The sequence below is a fragment of the Aspergillus undulatus genome (assembly GCF_047715775.1).
Source record: "Aspergillus undulatus strain CBS 261.88 unplaced genomic scaffold BDV17scaffold_3, whole genome shotgun sequence".
Taxonomy (NCBI): domain Eukaryota; kingdom Fungi; phylum Ascomycota; class Eurotiomycetes; order Eurotiales; family Aspergillaceae; genus Aspergillus; species Aspergillus undulatus.
Window position 1 is genome coordinate 777,300 of NW_027396607.1, and position 20,763 is coordinate 798,062.

The 20,763-nt window shown below is 52.0% G+C and overlaps 8 protein-coding genes across 8 annotated transcripts; 3 read left to right on the plus strand and 5 right to left on the minus strand.

Annotated features, from left to right (window-relative positions):
• Positions 1 to 205: 205 nt before the first annotated feature.
• dph1 (2-(3-amino-3-carboxypropyl)histidine synthase) lies at positions 206 to 1,727 on the plus strand. Its single transcript, XM_073753834.1, has 2 exons — positions 206 to 400; positions 450 to 1,727. Exons 1-2 carry the CDS (start codon positions 259 to 261, stop codon positions 1,604 to 1,606), a joined length of 1,299 nt encoding a protein of 432 aa, XP_073620292.1. The 5' UTR covers positions 206 to 258; the 3' UTR covers positions 1,607 to 1,727.
• On the minus strand, positions 1,727 to 4,886 carry BDV17DRAFT_110356 (uncharacterized protein). The gene has a single exon (XM_073753835.1). The coding sequence runs from the start codon at positions 4,638 to 4,640 to the stop codon at positions 1,848 to 1,850; it is 2,793 nt and encodes a 930-aa protein (XP_073620293.1). The 5' UTR covers positions 4,641 to 4,886; the 3' UTR covers positions 1,727 to 1,847.
• Positions 4,887 to 6,185: 1,299 nt separating this feature from the next.
• BDV17DRAFT_110367 (uncharacterized protein) lies at positions 6,186 to 7,183 on the plus strand. The gene is made up of 4 exons (XM_073753836.1): positions 6,186 to 6,477; positions 6,535 to 6,624; positions 6,719 to 6,867; positions 6,932 to 7,183. The coding sequence occupies exons 1-4, from the start codon at positions 6,431 to 6,433 to the stop codon at positions 7,036 to 7,038; spliced, it is 393 nt and encodes a 130-aa protein (XP_073620294.1). The 5' UTR covers positions 6,186 to 6,430; the 3' UTR covers positions 7,039 to 7,183.
• Positions 7,184 to 7,649: 466 nt separating this feature from the next.
• Positions 7,650 to 11,814, plus strand: BDV17DRAFT_252033 (uncharacterized protein). Its single transcript, XM_073756485.1, has 9 exons — positions 7,650 to 8,030; positions 8,137 to 8,152; positions 8,277 to 8,299; positions 8,361 to 8,478; positions 8,550 to 8,649; positions 8,711 to 10,154; positions 10,202 to 10,298; positions 10,347 to 11,132; positions 11,197 to 11,814. Exons 1-9 carry the CDS (start codon positions 7,907 to 7,909, stop codon positions 11,603 to 11,605), a joined length of 3,117 nt encoding a protein of 1,038 aa, XP_073620295.1. The 5' UTR covers positions 7,650 to 7,906; the 3' UTR covers positions 11,606 to 11,814.
• On the minus strand, positions 11,803 to 13,298 carry BDV17DRAFT_252036 (F1F0 ATP synthase subunit 5). Its single transcript, XM_073756486.1, has 4 exons — positions 13,048 to 13,298; positions 12,568 to 12,882; positions 12,389 to 12,478; positions 11,803 to 12,324 (listed from the first exon to the last, which is right to left on the minus strand). The coding sequence occupies exons 1-4, from the start codon at positions 13,213 to 13,215 to the stop codon at positions 12,211 to 12,213; spliced, it is 687 nt and encodes a 228-aa protein (XP_073620296.1). The 5' UTR covers positions 13,216 to 13,298; the 3' UTR covers positions 11,803 to 12,210.
• A 314-nt stretch (positions 13,299 to 13,612) lies between these two features.
• On the minus strand, positions 13,613 to 14,595 carry BDV17DRAFT_287128 (Mob1/phocein; the record flags this gene model as incomplete). Its single annotated transcript, XM_073761093.1, has 3 exons — positions 13,613 to 13,854; positions 13,911 to 14,138; positions 14,211 to 14,595. 3 exons carry the CDS (start codon positions 14,593 to 14,595, stop codon positions 13,613 to 13,615), a joined length of 855 nt encoding a protein of 284 aa, XP_073620297.1.
• A 541-nt stretch (positions 14,596 to 15,136) lies between these two features.
• On the minus strand, positions 15,137 to 18,145 carry BDV17DRAFT_110461 (putative intracellular protein transport protein (Sat1)). Its single transcript, XM_073753838.1, has 3 exons — positions 17,307 to 18,145; positions 16,177 to 17,241; positions 15,137 to 16,121 (listed from the first exon to the last, which is right to left on the minus strand). Exons 1-3 carry the CDS (start codon positions 17,842 to 17,844, stop codon positions 15,238 to 15,240), a joined length of 2,487 nt encoding a protein of 828 aa, XP_073620298.1. The 5' UTR covers positions 17,845 to 18,145; the 3' UTR covers positions 15,137 to 15,237.
• On the minus strand, positions 18,146 to 19,325 carry rrg9 (mitochondrial ribosome assembly protein RRG9). The gene has a single exon (XM_073753837.1). It carries the CDS (start codon positions 19,279 to 19,281, stop codon positions 18,448 to 18,450), a length of 834 nt encoding a protein of 277 aa, XP_073620299.1. The 5' UTR covers positions 19,282 to 19,325; the 3' UTR covers positions 18,146 to 18,447.
• Between the last annotated feature and the right edge of the window lie 1,438 nt (positions 19,326 to 20,763).

The following is a 20,763-nucleotide window of genomic DNA, read 5'->3' on the forward strand; positions in this document are numbered from 1 at the left end:
GGAAGCAAATGGTCCTGATTCAAGATCGCAGGACATGGAGAGGAAGAAGATGAATCAGACCATGAGCCCCAGGGTTCAAGAGTGGAATGCGGAGAAGCAAGTGGCAGTGGCACAAGGCTGAAAGAGGTTAAAGCCGGTAACTCCACCCGACGACCCCTCTTAGTCAGGCAAAATGGGAAAATATGATCCCACCGTCTTATGTCAAAGAGCATTCACCAGCATTGCATTTGCTTCATATTTGATACAATCTCAGGCATCATGGGTGACTCAAGTGTACCTCCTCAGGCGAATGCCTCCTTGAAGCAACCCAAGAAAAGATTTGTCGGAAGACGCACAGCAGACGCCCAGGCACAATCATCACCGAGCGTCCAGGATGTTGAATCCACAAGCATACAAAAGGGTATATAACAAATGGACTCAGATTTCGTTTCACGAGCTGACAGTAGCAGCTGCTCCCAGACGAACACCCAGAACCCTTAATCAAGTCCCTCCTGAAATCCTTGAAAACCCCGATATCCTAGCGGCCATCGATCTCCTCCCGAAGAACTACTCCTTCGAAATACCCAAGACCATCCACCGCATCCGCACCTCTGGCGCAAAGCGCATAGCCCTCCAATTCCCCGAGGGCCTCCTTCTTTTCGCAACTACAATCTCCGACATCCTCACCCAATTTTGCCCGGGCACGGAGACCCTCATCATGGGCGACGTCACCTACGGCGCATGCTGCATAGACGACTACACCGCGCGCGCGCTAGGCTGCGACCTCCTCGTCCACTACGCTCACTCCTGCCTGATCCCAGTCGACGTAACCAAGATCAAAACCCTCTACATCTTCGTCGACATCAGCATCGACACAACGCACCTCCTCGCAACCCTTGAGCGCAACTTCCAAACAGGCAAAACAATCGCCACAGTCGGCACAATCCAGTTCAACGCAACCCTCCATGGCCTACGCCCCGTCCTCGAACGCGCCGGCTTCAACGTCATAATCCCTCAAATCACCCCGCTCTCAAAGGGCGAAATCCTAGGCTGCACATCGCCTACCTTATCCAACCAGGAAATCGACTACCTCCTCTACCTCGGCGATGGCCGCTTCCACCTCGAATCTGCCATAATCCATAACCCCTCCATCCCCGCCTACCGCTACGATCCCTATTCGCGTACCCTCTCCCGCGAATCCTACGACCACAACGAAATGCACACCCTCCGCCGCGACGCCATATCTACCGCCCGCTCCGCGAAGAAATGGGGGATTATCCTCGGCTCCCTTGGTCGACAAGGCAACCCGCACACAATGGCCATGATCGAGACTTATCTGCGCGAGCGTGGTATCCCCTTCGTGAACCTCCTGCTCAGCGAGATCTTCCCGGGCAAGTTAGCGGCCATGAGCGATGTCGAGTGCTGGGTGCAGATTGCTTGTCCGCGGTTGAGTATTGACTGGGGATATGCGTTTCCGCGGCCGTTGTTGACGCCGTATGAGGCGCTTATTGCGTTGGGGGTTAGGGAGGGGTGGGAGAAGTCGCATGGTGGTGTTTATCCGATGGATTTCTATGCGAAGGATGGGCTTGGGAGGACGAAGCCGCAGGCGGTGCAGGGGGCTGCTTGATTCTTTTATTTTTATTATTTATTTATTTATTTATTTTTTCGTTTGGAACAAGTTACGATCATTTACGACCATACCAATACATATAGCATATAGACAGGATATAAAAAGGAATACGGAGTTCAGGTGTATAAATGCTGATAATAAATGTTCCATGATTTCCTTCGCTTCCCATTTGCTTGCCTTGATAATGTTACATAACGGTATCTTAACTCATTACAACTCTTGATCTGATGATCGATGATCAGCCCTTGACATCGTCAGAGTCCATGTTCGGATCGCTAGCGCTTTCTCTTCGAAGAGAGAGGACGCTCTTGCTCGCCAGTTCATCGGCCGTCCGTTCCGCAGCCCGCCACCTCGTGACTGCCTGCTCGACATCCTCGAACATTTCGAGCGTGTCTTTGATGATGCCACCCTCATCACGCTCAGGCGCATACTGTTTCCTCCCTGACCCACCATCTACAATCATCGGAAAAGCCGGGCCAAAACCACGCTGGGGAAGCGGGTTGAACATGACCGCGTTAGCGAACATGCGTATCAACTCTTTCTCGAGCTGCGATGAGTTGACTATTGCTTTGGGCGGTATGACATCCTCGCTCTTTTGCAGCATTAGAACGGCGTTCTTTGACGGTGTCCCTGAGTTGGGAACAGGAGACTCGCCATCTGCAACTGGGGTACTGGCGGCTTCTGTTGCGGCCGCTAGCGACTTGCTGCCCTGGCTGATGCTTGATTTGATAGACTTCAGGTCCTGAGGTCGGTAGATGAGGTCTCGGTAGCCGGGTGCATCGCGTTCCGTCAAGGGCTTGGTGAATATAGAGGCATGTTTATGCATCAATACATCGTTCATGATTGGAGCTCCGGTTCTCGGGAAGTTGCGCGCGCACAGCACAAACGGTGCTGACTGGTCTGAATCCGCACGGCTAAGCTGAGCGGGCTCGGGCTGGGGCTGAGCCTGAGGCTCTGGATCAGGAGCCTCACTAGGAGCACGTTTGCGTTTCGGTCGACCCCTCGGTCGGGGCTCCGAGCTGGCACCTTTCTGAGTCGAGTTACGTTCAGCTTCGGCAGAGTTGATATCAGCAGGCGTGATGGGCACTTCACGTTTAACCTCGGCAGCCTCCGTCCCTGACTCATCATCTCGGGACAAGATGGACCGTCCTCGACTTCTTGAAGAAGGCGTACTTCTACCACGTTTCTTCCCTGTCGATCCTGTTGTCTTCTCGCCTTTCTTTTTCGAACTGCTTTGGTCGCCATCTGACGCCTTCTTCCTCCCTCGTCCCTGACCCCGTCGGCGCGGAGGCTCAGGCTCTTCCGGGGTTGCCGCTCGCGAACCGAATGGCGACGGTGCCTTTTCACTGATCGGACTAACATCTTCCGGCCGAGGCCGCTCAGGTGAGCGTGGAGGATTGGGCGAAGCAAGGTGTGGAGTCTGTTTCCACGGGGTAAAGGATCCTGGCGTGTTAATAGACAGCCGTGGCCTTGATGCCGGTTTCCCTGTAGACGGAAAACCCTGAGTAGGTCCAACAGGCGTTGCGAAACCGGATGCTGGAGGTGCAGGCGTTTGAAAGACGGCGCGAGATAATGGTTGCGGAGTGGATGGAGTCGCGGTGGGTAGAGGTCCTGGCTGCGCCCTTCTCTCCACCTTCGGCGTCTGTTGAGTGAGTGGTGGTTGTAGAGGCTTGGCCTGAGCTGTAGGTTGGGATATCGAGGATGAAGGAGTTTGTGACGGGGGTTGAGAGGGTTGGGGTTGGTTCAATGACCATTGCTGGAAGCTGGTCTGAGGTGGCCCACGTGGAGGGGCAGTAGAAACAGGCGCAATCGGTGCACCCTTTCTTCCAGTGGCCTTTGCCGGGGTGAGCTTTTGTGGAGTAGAAGGAGCCGGCGCATTGGTCGACTGCGAAGGTTCTGGAGGTTGTGGTGGCATTGGCGCGACACCGCGAACAGGCCCAGGAGCCACAGCAACAGGCGTCGTCTGCGGCTTCTGGGACTGTGGAGGCTGGACATTTGGTACCTCGTCCTGCGCGGTTCCCTTCTGAGCGGTATCGCTTGATTGCTGTACGTGCGGTAGACCTTTCCCGTTGAATAGCTGCGTCTGCTGTGATAGTTGCGGTACGGGGAGCTGGCCTTGTTGAGAAGGGACGGCCTGTTGTGGCTGAGGTTGAACCTGCGGCTGCTGCTGCTGCTGTGGTGTAGGATGGTATGGTTGAGGGAGTGGGGGTTGTTGTTTTAGTGACGCTTGTGTTAGTGGTTGTGATTCAGGCTGCAGGTCCTTTGTCTGAGCGTTGGGCTGTTGTGCAACAGGTTGCGCGGGCGGATGAGATTCTGAGGGTGGTGGTTGTGGGGTGACTTGTGTCGGCGGCGGCTGATCGTTGCGCTGGGCTTCCGGTTGAGGTGGCTTCACCTCTACATTCGCAGTAGGCTCCACGGAAACTGGCTTCAGTTCCTTAGCAGGCTGTGCTTGCCTAACGGGTGTCTCGTTTGTATCCAAGTCCATCAGCTCCGGCGCCGACTCAGGTTTCGATTGAGGAACCGGTGTTGGTGCGGACAGCTCGGGTTTCTCTCGAGGCGCCTCGCGTTCTTCCTTCTCTAGTCGCTCAATCTCCTTCTTGATATCCCTGAACCGCTTCTCTTCGTTCCTGATCTCCGCCGTGGCAATCTCTTTGTATTTAGCGTAGAGGTGCGACACCAAGTACGGCACAAATCCGGGCTTTCGCTTTCCATCATCAGACAGGCCGTCGGGTCTGGGCGTCGCAATCTTGCGCTTCTTGGGGTTACTAGGGCTGGATTCCGAGTGATGGCCATTCGGTTCCTGTGTCGAACCAGAATCACCTCCATCGCGCATCAGGTTCGAATACAGCTCCTCCAATGCCTCTGGAGAGAGCCTGCGCGCGTCGAACGCGCCATTTTCGCGAACAAACTTGTTGTTGCGCAGAAGATCGGATATCGAGGCAAAGCTGGTTGATCGCGTGTCGTTATGGGCGGCTAGAGACTGGAAGAAGAGAAGGGACTCAAGGGGAGTGTAAGCCGACAGAGGAGGCATCCCCCATTGCCCGTGCGACCGGCCACTGGGGGAAAGTGATGGAGGGATGGGGGCCACGGTGGGAAAGAAGCGTTATGGAGGGAAAGGTCCGGAGAGCCCAGTCAAATTATTGGTGATGAACTGATGCAAGTCGCGAAGCAATTATATGGTTGGCGCTTTAGGCAGGAGGGAGCGCCGATCGCATACGGGTGGCTCGGTATACCATTAACGCAGCGAACAAAGGGGAAACCTTGACAAGGGGAAGGAAGGCCAGCAGAGATCGGAGAGACGGAAGCTCGACAGATGTGAGAAAAAAAAATTGAAAAAAAAAAAAAAGAAAATTCGTTAAATTCTAGGACATAACAGGAGATACACGGAGAGTGAGACAAGGATGGAAATCGGAGGTGAAGGGCGCGAAAATAGACGAGAAAGAGGACGTGAAGCCGGAGCAGCAACTGGGGAAAATCTCGTTTCGACGACGTTTCCATTTCCCGCGCGCTGCCTGTGGTAGCGTCACGTGAGGCGATCGACACTCGGCCAGCGCCAAGAGGAGTCTCCGGCGGAGCCACGACGACCAATAGCCGTATGTAATGTAACCAGCTTACCCGCTGAACTATGCAAAATGACGCCACGGGTTGCCCCGGCATCATCGCGAACTACGGGGCGGAGGGTTGTTCTCTGTGTTGTGCATAAAGCTAAAGGAGCGAAGAGTGGGAACGGTCCGAGCTGGTTGATAATCTAGAGATGACGAGATGTAGATATATAGTACATTTAAAGTGTCTCCTCGAAGCTATGCCAACTGCGAGACTAGTAGGCGCTGAAGGATTATGATACGGTACTGTTACACGACCCCACGGTGTCAGGGGTCGTCGACCTGAAATTGCCCGGCGCCGGGCCCCCTTTCATTGTTGTTGAAGCTCGCGATCTATAAGATTAAGGCTGGTTTCAAGAGATGTCCGTGCAACGGTGTACAAAGTATAGCGTTTGTCTTTGATGAGCCAGCTCAAACGTCCTCAAGTATAAGATAATTATGTATCTATAAGTTCTTCTTCATCAAGCTGCAATAACACTGTTATGGATTCTTGTTGATGGAGGTGTTCTTTGATGAGAGTATCCAGCACGGTGGGGAGATTGGAAGAACTATTTAACCTCTAGCAAATGTCAGTGGCCATCACCGGCTGTCGACTCGGGCCCGTTTCTCGCTATAGCTCAGTCAATCTCCCGCGTCCCCTTTCTCTCATCACCTCCTCTCGGGCCCCTTGCACTACGACTGTTGCCTCCTTTCCTTTGCTTCGTATGCTCCCCTCGTTAGGGAACTAAATGACTCAAGTAGTTTAGATGGATGCCCACTCGACAAGCAGCCAGCTCCGAGTCTAAAAATCGACCATCCCCCTTTTTAGGTCTTCATCTTGTCATTCCTCCGATCGTGCAGGGCCCCTGTCAATCCAACTAAAAAGTGGTCCCTCCTGGCCCCGTCAAGAAGAGTGCGACAAGTCTATCTTCCTTCCACTTTCACTCTCACCCTCATCTACTACCGTCTTCACCCCTCGGGCCTCCTTGAGTAATATCTGACTTTCAGCTGGTCCTGATTTTCTCCTATACCATCCTAATCTTCCTACGCTTTCGTGCGGCCGTTGATCTTTCTCATACTACATTCGACTCCAAGTTGTTGTGATACCCCCCTTTGCCGCGGCTCTGTTGAACCCGGCCTCGAGCTGCTTCTTTCAGTCCTTCTATTAGAGAAAGCCTTCTTTCGACCGAAGCTCTCGAGCTTATCTTTTACCTATATATTTAATCTACAGATACTCAAGATGTCCGACGCAGACCAAGAGTGGAAGCCAAAGGCCCGGCCGCAGTCGTTCGTTTCCCTCGCATTCCGTATCCTCAACTTTGAACGCTAACCAGAGAACTATAGGACTATGGCACAGGCCTTCTCCTCTGCACTGGACTCCGCCTTCTCACTGGATAGCAATGTCGACTACCTTTCGCAAACTATTGATCAGAAGTAAGTTCATAACTGAGCGGTCTGCGCGCCCGTTGCATCCATAACATTCAATGATCTTGAAGATACGAGGGGCTAGGGGCTAACGATCTACCAGAAAATACCAGATGATGATTCAGAACCGAGAATTAGAAGAGCTCCAAAACAGAATTCGCGAGGCTGAAGAACGACTGAAGGCGCGTCGATCAGTGATCGTGGGTGGTAACGCCCGATCCTCGGAGGCACAAAACGGATATCAGTCCACAGGTAAGCGACGTCCGGCCTTTAAACTTTTAGCGACCGGGTTTCTGATAGATCCTTCTCATGATAGAGTCCGCATCTGCGACAACATCTCCAACGGACACCTCCGGCCAGTACTCGAGCGGCGATGAGCAACGGGAGCAGCCCGACAACCGGCAGCAGGGACGCAAGTCCTGATCAGCTATCGCGCGCCAGGGTTGGCGGATAGTACAATAATCGGCTCAAAGAGTAGGGCCCGGATAGGCTCGACTACGACTGCTCCTCGCCTAGATTTCTGGTAATCTGGCAGGCACGTCCGGAGAAATCGGTTCTGTTGGTTTGTTTCCTGTGCGCGTGTTTTCGGCTCTTTCCACCAGGCGTTGGACGATTGAGGGTGTCTCTTTGATCTATATCTCACGGCGATGCATCCCTGGCGCCTGTAGCATTATTTGGCGTATTCGGCTCAATCAGCATATGAAACCCCGCCATGATTGCGCTGGCCAGGAGCCTAGGTTTGCTTGCTGTGGCATTCTTTTTATTGTCATTGCCATTGCCGTTTAACAGTCATGTACTGGCTCAATTATACCTCGTATATGTTCGCGGTCCAGTCAGAAATCCATACATATTTCATGATAGTCTGATTGGTCTGAAGAATAAATGGATTAAGTTTCTAAAACTGGAAACGGTTAGCAGTGGTAGTACGCCACAACTGTTACCACTTCTCAGATTCTAGGCTAGTATAGCAGATATTGAATGATGTCAGAGGACTGAGCACAGCTTGAACTCCACCCCCAAAGCGACCAAAAACCCTGGAAACGGAGCATAACCGCCCGGGAATCAACCAGAAGTGAATTGGTCGGCGGTCCAGACTCTGCGAGTGAGTGACAGAAGAGCAGAAATAGATGCACGATAACACTGCTGTGCTACAACTGGTAGAGCGCTCTTGCAGCTCCTCTTCTTGCTGCATGCCTCACCTTCCCTCCTCTTCCTCTCTACTTCCTCTACCTCTCTATTTCACTCTTGTCCCTCTTCGTCGCCATTCGCCTGTCTCTGAACCATTACAACCATGGTCCTCATCGACAAGCAGAGCTACACCTCCCGCGAGGAACAGCGGCTGAAAGAGGATCGCGAGCGCGTCAAGTACTGGAAGAGATGGGGTCCCTACGTCGCAGAGAGGCAATGGGCTACTGGTAGGTCAATTTGAGTCTTCACCTTACCAAATTGTTGCTGTTTGACAGCGATACCGTACGGTTGAGAAGTACTCGAGCTGATAAACTGCTTTTCTCTTCCCCGCAGTCCGCGAGGATTATTCGTGAGTCTCCCTTCCGATTCCATTTCTTGTCCCTCCCTCCTTTTTAATTGATTTTCGTTTTTATCCTGTCCGATGCCTGTAATGACGCGTTAGCATGCATTGCTGACTGACCTGTCACTGCTAGGGAAAACGGTGATGCTTGGAGCTGTAAGCGTTCATGCCTCCATTCCCGACCCCGCGGGGCGAACTACCTGCTGATCCACCGTAGATTTTACCCACGATCACGCCCGTTCGAGAACATACCGCTGGGGCGAGGATGGAATTGCCGGTGTTTGTGACACGCATAACCTGCAAAACATCGCTTTTGCTTTCTGGAATGGAAAAGAGTACGTCTCGCCGTCCGCAAACCTGCACATGGTTTTGGCCGCGACCGTGCTCTGACCTCTCACTATTATAGTGGATTTCTTAAAGAGCGACTATTCGGCCTATCGAATCCACAAGGAAACCATGGCGAGAGCGTCAAGGAAGCTCATTTCCACCTTGACAACACTCCTACGGTATGTTCAGATCTCCAATCGAAATGAGGGCCAGCTCCATTCTGATGGTTCTGCATTGCAGCATTCGTACATGAAATTTCTCTACAAATATCCACAGAAAGAATTCCCTTATCAGGATCTAGTCGAAGAAAATGCTCGAAGAGGGAAGCTTGACCGCGAATATCAGATACTCGATACGGGCGCATTCGACGATAACCGCTACTGGGATATCTTCATCGAGACAGCCAAGGAAGATGACGACGAAGATGAGCTTATGTTTCGCGTGATTGCTTACAATAGAGGCCCGGAGCCCGCTCATTTACACATCGTGCCTCATGTGTGGTTCCGGAACACATGGGGTTGGGGCTACGAGGGAAGGGAGAAGCCCTCTATTCAGCAGGCTGCCCAGCTTGCGGTCAAGACGAATCACGAGAAGCTCGGCCAACTATTTGTTCGCTTCGCTCCGTCTCCGGCCGTAGGTGATGGCCAAGACGACGTCGTGCCCAAGCTGCTGTTTACCGAGAACGAGTCGAACAATGAGCTCCTATGGGGAACTGAGAACGAGTCACCCTACGTGAAAGATGCTTTCCATCGTCACATCGTGGAGGGGGAGCAAATCGCTGTCAATCCAGCAAACAAGGGCACCAAATTCGCCGCATGGTATGCTTTCAACGAGGGCGAGGGCGTTCCGCCTGGCGAGTGTGCCGTTGTACGCTTTCGACTGTCAAAGAGGCTCGAGCCTTTTGTGGATGAGGAGGTGCTAGATGAAGAGATCGAGCAACGTAAGACGGAAGCCGATGATTTTTACTACCACATCAGCCCTCTACCCATGAGCGATGATCTACGGAACATCCAGCGCCAGGCATTCGCCGGCATGATGTGGACAAAGCAATACTACCATTTTGTCTGGGATCAGTGGGCAAACGGAGATCCTGGTCAAATTGCGCCTCCCGAAGCACGCAAGCACGTCCGGAATCAGCAATGGAAGCATCTGTACATGGATGACATCCTTTCGATGCCGGACTCGTGGGAATATCCATTTTTCGCTGCCTGGGACACTGCGTTTCATTGTATCCCGTTGGCCATGATCGATCCCGAGTTCGCGAAGCGGCAATTGGACGTTCTCACTCGAGAGTGGTATATGCATCCAAACGGGCAGCTAGCTGCCTACGAATGGAATTTCGGAGACGTCAACCCTCCTGTTCACGCATGGGCTACTTTCAGGGTTTTCAAGATTGAGCGCAAAATGTACGGTCGACAAGATCTCGATTTCCTTGAGAGAGTTTTCCAGAAACTGCTTCTGAACTTTACGTGGTGGGTTAACCGGAAAGACGGTGAGGGCAAGAACGTTTTTGAGGGCGGGTTCCTTGGTCTTGATAACATTGGCCTCTTCAACCGCTCCGAGCCTCTTCCCACTGGCGGGGTCCTGGAGCAGGCTGACAGCACCGGATGGATGGCATTCTACTGTTTGAGCATGCTTAATATCGCACTTGAGCTAGCCAAGCATCGACGGATCTATGAAGACAGTAAGCTTTCCTTGGAACACCGTTGATGACCAACTAACATCGAATAGTTGCGTCCAAGTTCTTTGAGCATTTTATCCTGATCAGTGATGCGATGACATTCAGGTCTGGGGGAGAAGAAGCTTCTCTCTGGAACGAGGAAGACGGGTACGTCACAAATTGATGCCATTCGTCGACCATATCTGACGCTCCTAGGTTCTATTACGATGCTATTTCGTACGGTGAACCCTGGACTCAACAGCTTCCAGTGCGCTCACTGGTTGGCCTGATTCCATTATATGCCGTCTCAACGCTTGAACCAGAATTGATCAACAAATTCCCATCTTTCAAGCGTAGGCTCGAGTGGTTTGTCGAAAACCGCCAGGACGTGGCAGAACGCAACATCGCCAGTATGAAGCGACGTGGAAAGGGCGATCGACTTCTTCTAGCTCTAGTCAGTCGGGGCCGATTAGAGAAAATCCTCAAGCGTATGCTTGACGAAACGGAATTCCTCTCAGAGCACGGCATCCGGTCCATGTCCAAGCACCACGAAGAGAACCCTTACTCCATGGATGTCAACGGCCAGACCTTCCAGGTTAGCTATGTCTCTGGGGACTCGGACAGCGGCCTCTTCGGCGGCAACAGTAACTGGCGGGGCCCAGTTTGGCTATGCGTCAACTTCCTACTCATCGAGTCCCTACTGCGCTTCTATATGTTTTACGGGGACTCCTTCAAGGTCGAATGTCCCACTGGCTCCGGAGATTATATGCATCTAGGCCAGGTCGCGGAGGAAATCCAGCACAGACTGCAGCATCTATTCGCGCGTAACGATGAGGGCCGCCGCGCTGTCTACGATGGCGATAACCTCCTCGACTTTGACGAACATTGGAAAGACCACATGTGGTTCCATGAGTTCTTTGACGGTGATACTGGCCGTGGACTTGGAGCATCCCACCAATGCGGCTGGACCGGATTGATTGCCAAAATCATCCATGATACAGGGTACGTCTTCCACGTCCTAACCTTATCCCTATTCCATTAAACATTGCTAATTCGCTGAAAACAGAGTCAACTGCCGCCTCCCCCAAACCCCGCGTTCCCCCTTCGCCGCAGCAAGTCACTACTTCGACGACATCTTCACACGCTCCGCAGGTCCGCACAGTCGCCGGGGAAGCACATACCGCCCACACGTCCGACGCTCTTCAACTTCCCGGTCAATCGGGAACAGAAGCGACTTCGAATCTGCATTCGGGACGCCTGCCCCGCAGACGCCGGGGTCTGCGACACCTGGAGAGCGGGTTCTTGACGATGATGGTGACCGTAACGCCAACGGAGACGCTGGCTTCGACGAGCATGTCTCGCACTATGTGGAGAGTCAGTTGCAGCGGGTTAGGAGTCAGGCTAGTATGGGGGCTTATGAGGATGAGTTTGAGACGCAGGTTGATAAGGTTAATGGGAATGGAAATGGGAATTGAGGTGAGAATGGGGCTAATGGTCGTTAGCCTGGAGTTCTCGTGGAGGTAGGGTAGAGGCAGATATAGATACAGATATTGTCGAGCTAGGGATTTGTTCGTTTTTACTCTCTTGTTACTGTCATTGTCATCGTGATTGCCATTGTTTTGCTTTTTTCTATTGCCTTTTTATTTAGATGAACATATATACACGAATTGATGATTGATGCATTGCTACTCTATCTATAATTGTACTTCTTGTTTAATCCGAGACAGATGGGAATAATGAACCTGCTATAGCCCATTCGAATGCTTCCCCACGTCGTAAGCCTACATCATGTCTACTGCACTCTACTCCATCTCTCCCCTCACCTACATTAGAGAATATTAGGACCAAAACTAAACACAACACTCTATTCTCACACCACATCACACCACTTCACTCATTCACCAAACTCAAGTCTCATTCAACGGACTCTCGCATAGTGCATATGACATGCATCAAAATGCTAGGTAGGGTACATAGGTAGCAGTAGTAAAAGCTATAGATAGATATAGGAACAACAAAAGAGACGGACAAGACCGGGACACGATGCGTAATGGGGCGTAGTACTAGTCAGTCAGGTAATTTACAGAGCATCGGTGAGGGCCTTGTTGAGCTTGGCGATCTTGGAGGAGACGCTCAGGTCGATGGTGCGGTCGCCGATCTCGACGACGAGACCGCCGACGATGTCGGGTTTGACCTGTTGATTATATGTTAGTGATTTGTCGATTGGGTAAAGGGACGGGAAGAGGAGGGAAACGTACCTGGGAGACAACCTTGAGCTTCTTGCCCTGGCTGAACTCGGACTTGGAAACGGCCTTCTCGAGGCGGTTGAGGGTCTTGCTGTCGAGTTCCTGGAGTCGTCCGTTAGTATCAATAACACCTAGTAAACGAACTAACTCCAAGAAGACACAAGGAGTCTTCGAATTGTGCATGTGCTTACCTGAGCAGAAGTGATAGTCAACTCAATCTCGCCACGGTGAGCGCTCATAAGAGCACCGAACTTCTCAACGACCTCACCGAGCAGACCGAGACGGTTGTTCTCAGCGAGCGTAGCAAGGAAATTCTTGAGGAGGTCGCCCTTGTCGGCACCAGCGACCTTCTGGAGCTCCGAGACGATAACCTGCTTGTCGGCGGCGGACAGGGTAGGGGTGGAGATGATGCGGATGAGCTTGGGGTCGGCCTTGAGGGCGGCGCCGAGGTTGTTCAGGGCCTTGAAGGTAGCGTCGAGGGACTGGGACTTGGCGGAGGCAGTGTACTATTTTTCAATTGCGGTTAGATATTGCTGTGGAAATGAGGCAATTGGAGATGGTTATGTGATTGTCATTGTCGCTTGGATTGTTGGTATATTGAATGAAGGGTTTTCGGCTCAACGGATCGGGTTCAAGCTAGCTGGAAGCTGAGTTTTGGGGGAGTTGCATACCAGAGCAGTAGCGTAGGTACCGTCAACGCCGAAGAGAGAGACAGGGGGCTTTATCTCCTGGGCCGGGGTGGCATAGGTGCGCAGACCGTTGAGAGCAGCAGTGCGAGGAGCGGAGATCTGCTGGGCGGAGGCACGGAGGCCAGCGCGGGCGAGACGAGCGGAGAACATGGCGATGCTTGACGCGAGAGACGAGGCTCCGACGGGCTGGGATTAGAGGAGAGAGGGAGCGTGGAATTGGACGCGAAACGCTGAAGGTGGTCGACACACAAGAGGGGACGATGCTATTCGGACGAGGTCCAACTTCTCCCGGTCGCGGTCACGTGAGATTCCGCACACGCCGAGAATTTCGGGTCGCTCTACAGTCTACACTACGCTTGACGGGCAGATACTTTGCGCATTCTTTCTCTCTTTCAAGCCATTACTTTTTTTTCACTTTTCGGTGTTGAACAGCTGATCTAGCTAGGAACCCCGCAGAAATATTGACATGCGCCACACCTTAACGCCAGACCCTGTGTATTCGTCGTCAATCCATTACTACTAATCGTGATCAACCGAGATCGGGTGCTCAGTCACTTCGGAGCATGCTGTCCACCAAGTCACCCAACGGCCCCCAGAAATCCTTCCCGCTCGACAGCCGGTGCTCGTCAATGAAGAGGACGTAGTGCTTGAAGCTGGTGTTGAGGTGTGGCTCAAGGCCTAGGTGGACGATCACGGGGTAGTGGTGACAGTAGATGTGAGCATATACGCGGTACATTCTCTTGAAAATCTGGCGAACAAGGCTGGAAAATGCCTTTGGAAACGGAACTCCTGTTTATGAGTGAGGATTGCAGTCTATTGTAGTCGCGGAGTTTAGTTCGGCATACCTAATCGACTGGGGAACATCTGCTCGTTATCGATGTTACCCTGCACCCAGCTCATAAGGTGCTCAATGTACTCGGGGGCAGACATCTTCGTGGGGCGCTTGTAGTTCTCCGAATCTTGCCAGAGATACTCGAACTCATCGGTCGCTTTCATCTCCGGACACGTCTGCGGCGAGCAAAACTCAGTGATCGCCCCGTAGAGAAGGTTAATCTGGTTGTAGAAGTCGACCACTGCAGTGCAACAAATAAGTTAGCATCGAGATACAAGACTAACACTGATGTCCCAATCTCAAGGAGGCGCACCATTAACAGCCAGCCACTCGTTCAAATCTTCCCCCTCAGGAAGCTTCACAGCCTTCCTTAAACTCCCACTACCCAATGTCGCCTCGGCAAACTGTCTTAACTGGTAGCTAGTCGTCCCCTTGGCCGCAGAGCGCGGCTTGAAGGGCGCTCTCGTGCGAGCATTGCTAGGAGGCATTAGTCCACAGAAGCCATATTTAAGTGCACGAACAGCAGGCGATAGGTATGATGGTGGCGCGGATATAGGGGCATTGGATATATGAACTGTTTTGTAGGATGTAGAGGGGGCAAGGGCTGGTAGTTTGCGGGGTGGTGACGATGGTGCTGTTGTCGGGGAAGGGGCAGTAGATTCGTCCGCATACGAGACGGATGTGGGGGAGACGGACATTGTGGTAATGAATGAAGCCATTGTTAAATCGCGAGTGCGACAGGCTGATAAAGAGTGACTTCTGCGAGCGAAGGGGTTGGAATGCCTCGGGGCTGCCTAGGACTTGACTTGTGCTTGGGTGGAATTCGAGCGGCTGTTCAACAAATGAGTGGATAGTTCGAGAGGTGATAATTGGCCTGGTACATTCCAATGAAGACAACGTGGTTAGTGGTGTATACTTTTAGTATTCTTGAGGTAGACACACTGCGCGCAAGGGATGCTAGGATAGGATGACGCTGTGTTGAGCTGAACTGGAGGGGCTGCCGGACCGAAAACAAATGGCAGTCGACAACTGGAGCACGCCAGTGAAACTTCCACACTAATTGACAGAAAAGGGAAGGTGCTGAACAAGGGATGTAAAGAGCACCAGGAACAAGGATCGAATCGCGACTTGAAAATAGTATATCGACTTCATGCATGGATCTCCCCCACGATCGGAGTCATGGATAAGTTGAGCTCCGCCCGCTCGTTGCCCCGGCGATCGCTCTATACACAAATCAAGTTCATCTATGCAAGTGGATATCATTACAGGAGAAACTACCGACGTATACACTTGGTTGCTCCAATTGTTCAAGAACATAATTCATGGAGTAGGATTCAGGATTATATAGAGTGCCCCTCGTTCTCCTCCGGCAATCGCTCCCGCACAGTCTCGCCATATATCGTAATTGGGATCGCAACCTCAAACGATTCGCAGCCTAGATTCTCAAGAGCGGACATCGCAGACCCTCGGTCATCCCGAGAGACTGTCTCTAGCAGATTGGCACCCGAAGGGCCGGATCCCATCTCAATTGGGACGCTCGACGTCACGAACTCGAACCGTAGCTCCCATTCCACGTTCACACCACTCGTAAGTATCGTAGGGGTTGCTGAGATGGGTATCGCTGGGCTAAAGACAACCCGTGTAGAGTAAAGAGTGATTTCAAAGAAAGAGGCATGAACTCGACGCGTCGCGCGCCGAATACTAGCGCCAGAACGTACCGCCAAATGCGCACCTACTTTCTCAGAGCTCTCTAACGTGGCTCTAAGAGCATAGCACGGGAGTGCCGAGTCGGCTAAATTCACCGTCGCTATCAGAGTCTCCCCGAGTCTATGGGCTGGTCGATTGAGCACTACCACAGCAATCCGACGCCCCCCTCGGGCGATCTCGAATCGATTTGGGCTCTGGGAGGAATTGATAGCCTGGTTACTTCGAAGGATAGCAAAGTCAATGGCGTCTTTGCAAGACAGCGGCCCCGCTGTTGAATCAAGGCTTGATCGTCGTTCAGCAAGCGTGCCTGGTGGTTTAAGGGAGCTGTTGCGAGATCGTTGTTCCAAGATTTCATCCACATATGATAGGAATTCTGGGGCTGATGTCCACGTGGGCCGGCTTATGCTCTCGGTCTTCGCTGTGAATTGGGGTGTGGAGCCAACTTTCTGCACCCTAGCTTCGTCGCGAAGGATCACATATGGTCGCATTAGATCATGTCCAAGGATATTACCCTGGCCTGCTGAACATTAGCCGATGCGGAACGACAGATGATGAGAAGCATTCTTGCTTACCGTTTACGCCGCTGAAGACACGAAACGGTATACTAATGCGGTTGACCTTTTGAGGTTCATTACTCCCGCTAGGTCGCTGCGTTCCAATGATGAGGTTATAGGAAATTTTTAGGGCCTTCCCTTTATGACTCGCTGGGAGGCCGCTGGGTAATGTGAATGAAAAAGAAAATGACTCCTCCTCTCCCGGTGCTAGGCGAAGGTCGACAAAGAGAAGGGATTGCGGAGTTGATAGCAAGGGGATGGACTTCGATGAGGATACGCCTCGCATATCTCGGAGACCATCAAGATCATTGTTGGAAAGTAGCCCACTGATAGACTCTTCTATAGAGTTCCAATTCAGAGCGCCCCAGAAGCCGCCACCTTTTCGACTTTTCCCACTAGACGAAGCAGGCCTCCCGTTCGGTGTGCCACTGCCGCCCCCTGCACCTCCAACAACACCCTGTCGCTTCACTTCCTCAAAAGCGGATTGGTTTATCAACGAGCCGTCCACAGTGAATGACGCGCTTATTTGGGCATATCCCATGAGCAGCGCCTGCGCGTTTGAAACTGGTGTAGCTGATACCACGCTAGACATGTGTCGGCTATGTCGTGGGAAGCCGGCACGCGGTATGGGGCCCGAGTAATTCGTGTACTCTGACTGTAGAGTTTCGGTGGAATTGTTGCTGACGGAGTAGAATTCGCCGCTGCTTCTATGACTTCCACTCAAACTGGAGGCCGAAAGTATTTTCGATTGTGGCATCTGACCCGGGGCGGCCAAGGAAGAAGTAGAGCCCCTGGCATCCAGTCTTCCCACCGCGGAGGTATCAGTCGGCTTGTCCGTGGACGCAGTGGCAGGTGAAACACCGGATGCCAAACCTGTCTCGCTCTCGGGAGCTGGAGGAAACTTGAAATCTATAGGTGGTAATTGAGGTCTTCGACCTGGTGCGCGAACTGGTGGTGATGGTTTTATAGGGCTAAGAACAGTACCGCCGGGCTTTGGTACATCAGTATCGACTCTCAACCCGCCTGCGATGGGCTGGATAGGCGACTCGGACGATGGAAATCCCCGAATTGGGCTCCGCAAGCCTAGTGCGATAAACAATGTCAGTCCGATCGCCGAAATCTCAAACAAAGAGTAAAGTCAAACTTACTCTTCGCACCCTCGTAGCCTTCATATCTCCTTGGTACAACCTGGAGACTTGCCGAACGTCCATGGCCCCTCACTGGTCGCGAAGGGTTCAATTGAGATGGTGTCTTCGGTGTCTTATCGCCTGCAACACTCGAATTCCCTCCTTCACTATCAATGGAAAGTATAGATATTGACCTTTTGTGTTTATGGCCGGACGAAGGTAAATTCCGCGGCGTCGAGGGAGGCGGGAAGCTATGGGGGCCGATCAACGGCGAGCTCACGGACGAGGAAATGCGATGAGACGGGCTCTTTCTAGGAGTGATGGGATAGGAACGCCGGTTAAGATTTCTAAAGGGATTCGAAGGGAGCCGTAGGGAAAAGGAATCCGAGCGAGGAGTGATCGCAGACCGGGACTGCTTCCTCAAATGGGGCGTTTGCGCGTTTTTGCGGTCTTCGCTCTTCTCCGCGACGTTCTTGAAAGTAATGGTGCATTCCACATCCTCCCCGGCAAAGATAGACTGGTCCTTCCATCTCACGAAGACCTGGATGTCCGATGACATGGCGAATGGCGGGGAATCACCACATCGACGGGGGTTAAGCTGGAATGAGGGAGCTTGGGAGAACGGTGGGTACCGGCCGCCACCTTGAAGAACAGGGGTAAATCGGGGAGATATGAATATGGCGGTAGAGAAAGCGCAGAATGCCAATTAAGGCAGAATCAAAGCACGATCCATTGTTGAAAGCCGTTGGTTGAGAGAAAGACGGAGGATGAGCGTGGTGTTGGACTGGTTCTCCTTGAAGTTCGCGTTGTCGCCGTCGTCGGGATTGCGGAGAAGGTGACCGTGACGTTGAGGGTCGACCAGGCTAATCGTCCAGCAGAATCAATATTTAAACATTAGAATCTCAACCCAATTGGCAAAGGAGAGAAATATGTCGGTTGCAGAAATCCTCTGAGAGTTCGCCAGTCAAAGGAAAGGTACCAAGGTCAAGAGTTGAGGATGCTGAAGCTCTCCACCGCTTGCGCGAATATATCAGTGCGATCACATGGCACTTTTGACACCAAGATCATACACGAAAAGTATAATACTTTAGATCTATCGCTAAAATACACAAAATGCCCCAAGCCTATTATAACAAAGACGCAAATGTTCAAACAAGAACGATCAAACCGAAGGCGAGTCTCCAGACGTCTTGCTCTTGCGGTCATTCAATATCTCAGCCGGATCGCCAACAGAAGAACCCCGACGTTTCGGCCGCAATCCCAGCTCAGCCAAATGGCCCCAGATCCGCTCGTGTCGTCTGTCCCATCGCTGCCGTCGCTTCTCCATTTCCGCCTCAGAGGGTCGCCACTTGCTCTTTAGAATCCTCCGAATAGCCTCGGGCGACACCTTGAACTCCTGCGCAAGGACAGCAGTCGTGAATTTGTTGGGTTGAACCGAATGCAGGTGACGTATTCCTTCCATAGCATCAGGAGAAAGTTTCTTAGGTGGCGTCCATCCGGCTGGGAATTTCTTTTTCAGAGCATCCTTCTGGACTTCCCATGCTTCACGCCTCTTCGGGGGTTTGAGACCGTCGTTCTTTCTGTCCTTGGATGTAGCCTTCTTTGCGTCGCGATCGCTTGCGGTTTTCTTGTTGTGTTTCTTCGATTTAGAGTTGGAATCGGACGTGGAAGGTGAGCTCGCGGCGCTCTTTGTAACCTGGGCCGAGGCTTGGTCGTCTGAGGTCTGATTCTCGAGCTTCGAGTTATCGGTCGCAGTCGAGGTTCCGTCTTGCGAAGGTGCCGGTGTTTGAGGTTTCTGTGCAGAAGTAATAGGGATAGAGTCAATGGAAACCGTAGTGATAGCCATTCTACTTCTGGCACTCTGGCGAGGAAGAAATGGTCGGCTCAATGGCCGTGTAGATGGAATGCGAAGCTGAGGCGCAAGCTCCGAGGAGAAAATACTCTGGAGTACATTGGGAAGCGAAATCCTCGCTGACTTAGTACAATTGAACGGCATAGCGGAAGAGCTGCAATGTGACTTGTCTTTGGAGAGAGAGGTCTGGTATATGTATCTGAGAGGGAAATTTTGTAGATAAGGTGATTTTTTGCCTCAGGCTTATATCATGTGACGTCTATCTATTTTATACAATCCAATCATAGTACAAGCTTTCCTTCCCTGCAAGTTATGGGATTGTGGCGCGATTGTGGAAAGAATCAATAGAAGTATGAGGGTATTTCCCATCGGGAAGCTGGCCTCAGTTTGGAACCGATATACCAGAGGAGTTTTGGGGACGGAATTGACGCAGACCAAAGTGCGGAGTTCAGTCCAATGATTTCAACTACAACTCGCCAAATGTACTTATTGTCGAAGCAGCAGGAGAGAACAGCAGTGCTGTGGACGGCGAATAATCATGACAATATTCTCAGCAAAACAGGCCCCTTCTGGTGGTTGTCTTACCATATGAGAGTGGATCATGATTCCCCGCAAAGCCTCTCCGCGGCCCGAGAACTTGGAAACTTCTTCGAAGTGTGGAGCTGCTGCTTATTGAGCTTCCTGCTACTGCGTAGCTACGTTACACGCACTCACAATTTCTTTTAGTGACAGTTCATCATCCCGTATCGACATCCACGCAGTTTGAAGCAAAAGAGCGGCTGAGTTATCTATGGGGCCTATGGCTCTTCGAGGGTGATATATGCATCCCCTTGTCAGCATTGTTTACTTATGGGCAACTTCGCTATATCATGGACACGAGCGGTGGCTCTTTTACTCATACTTTGATTATCTGAACCCTCCTTGAACAAGCTATCGTGGGATTCAGTCGAGCAAGGCACGGCACAAACAACGTGATCAGCAAGTTTCACCGCACAAGCTATTTAGCTACTCGCTTGAATCCCGATGCGAGACTTGTTGAAGCTCCGCCTGGATAGTTATTGCATCGCAGAGCGCAATCAACACTGCCGATGAGAGAAGAGTCGACCTTGCAAGATATCGTCGGCGCGCTATACGAAGTAGCGTCCGTGCTTCAACCGCGTTGGCGTCAAGATATTGAGGCCATCTCAATCAATTCCATGGCCGTTTGAGATACTGACGGAACAGCTCGGTTTCAACCACGTCGGTGACTATATCACGCAGCTCGCGGGTCATGAATTGGCCCAAAAGCATCTTATAAGAGCAAGTGATAAGGAAAGCTGTGAATAGCAACGAACGCATCTGATCTCTCCTTAGTGCCGTGGCCACGGAGCCCGATGGACGGCCAAGCAGCAAGCGGATCTGCGCCAGAGGCTGCCAGTGCCAGACTCGGATGCCAGCGCCAGGGCCCAGAGGCATCACTTCTGCCTCAGCCTTCAGGCAGACGCTCGTAAAGTCGGCGATTGGCGTCTCCACAATCCATTCTTCCATTCCGTCTACATGAACCTCTCAAGCATTCCACGAGTTTTGTTTTCTTTCAGCAACGCAACTTCTATCCGTCTGACAAGGTATATCATTCTCGGCATCGCA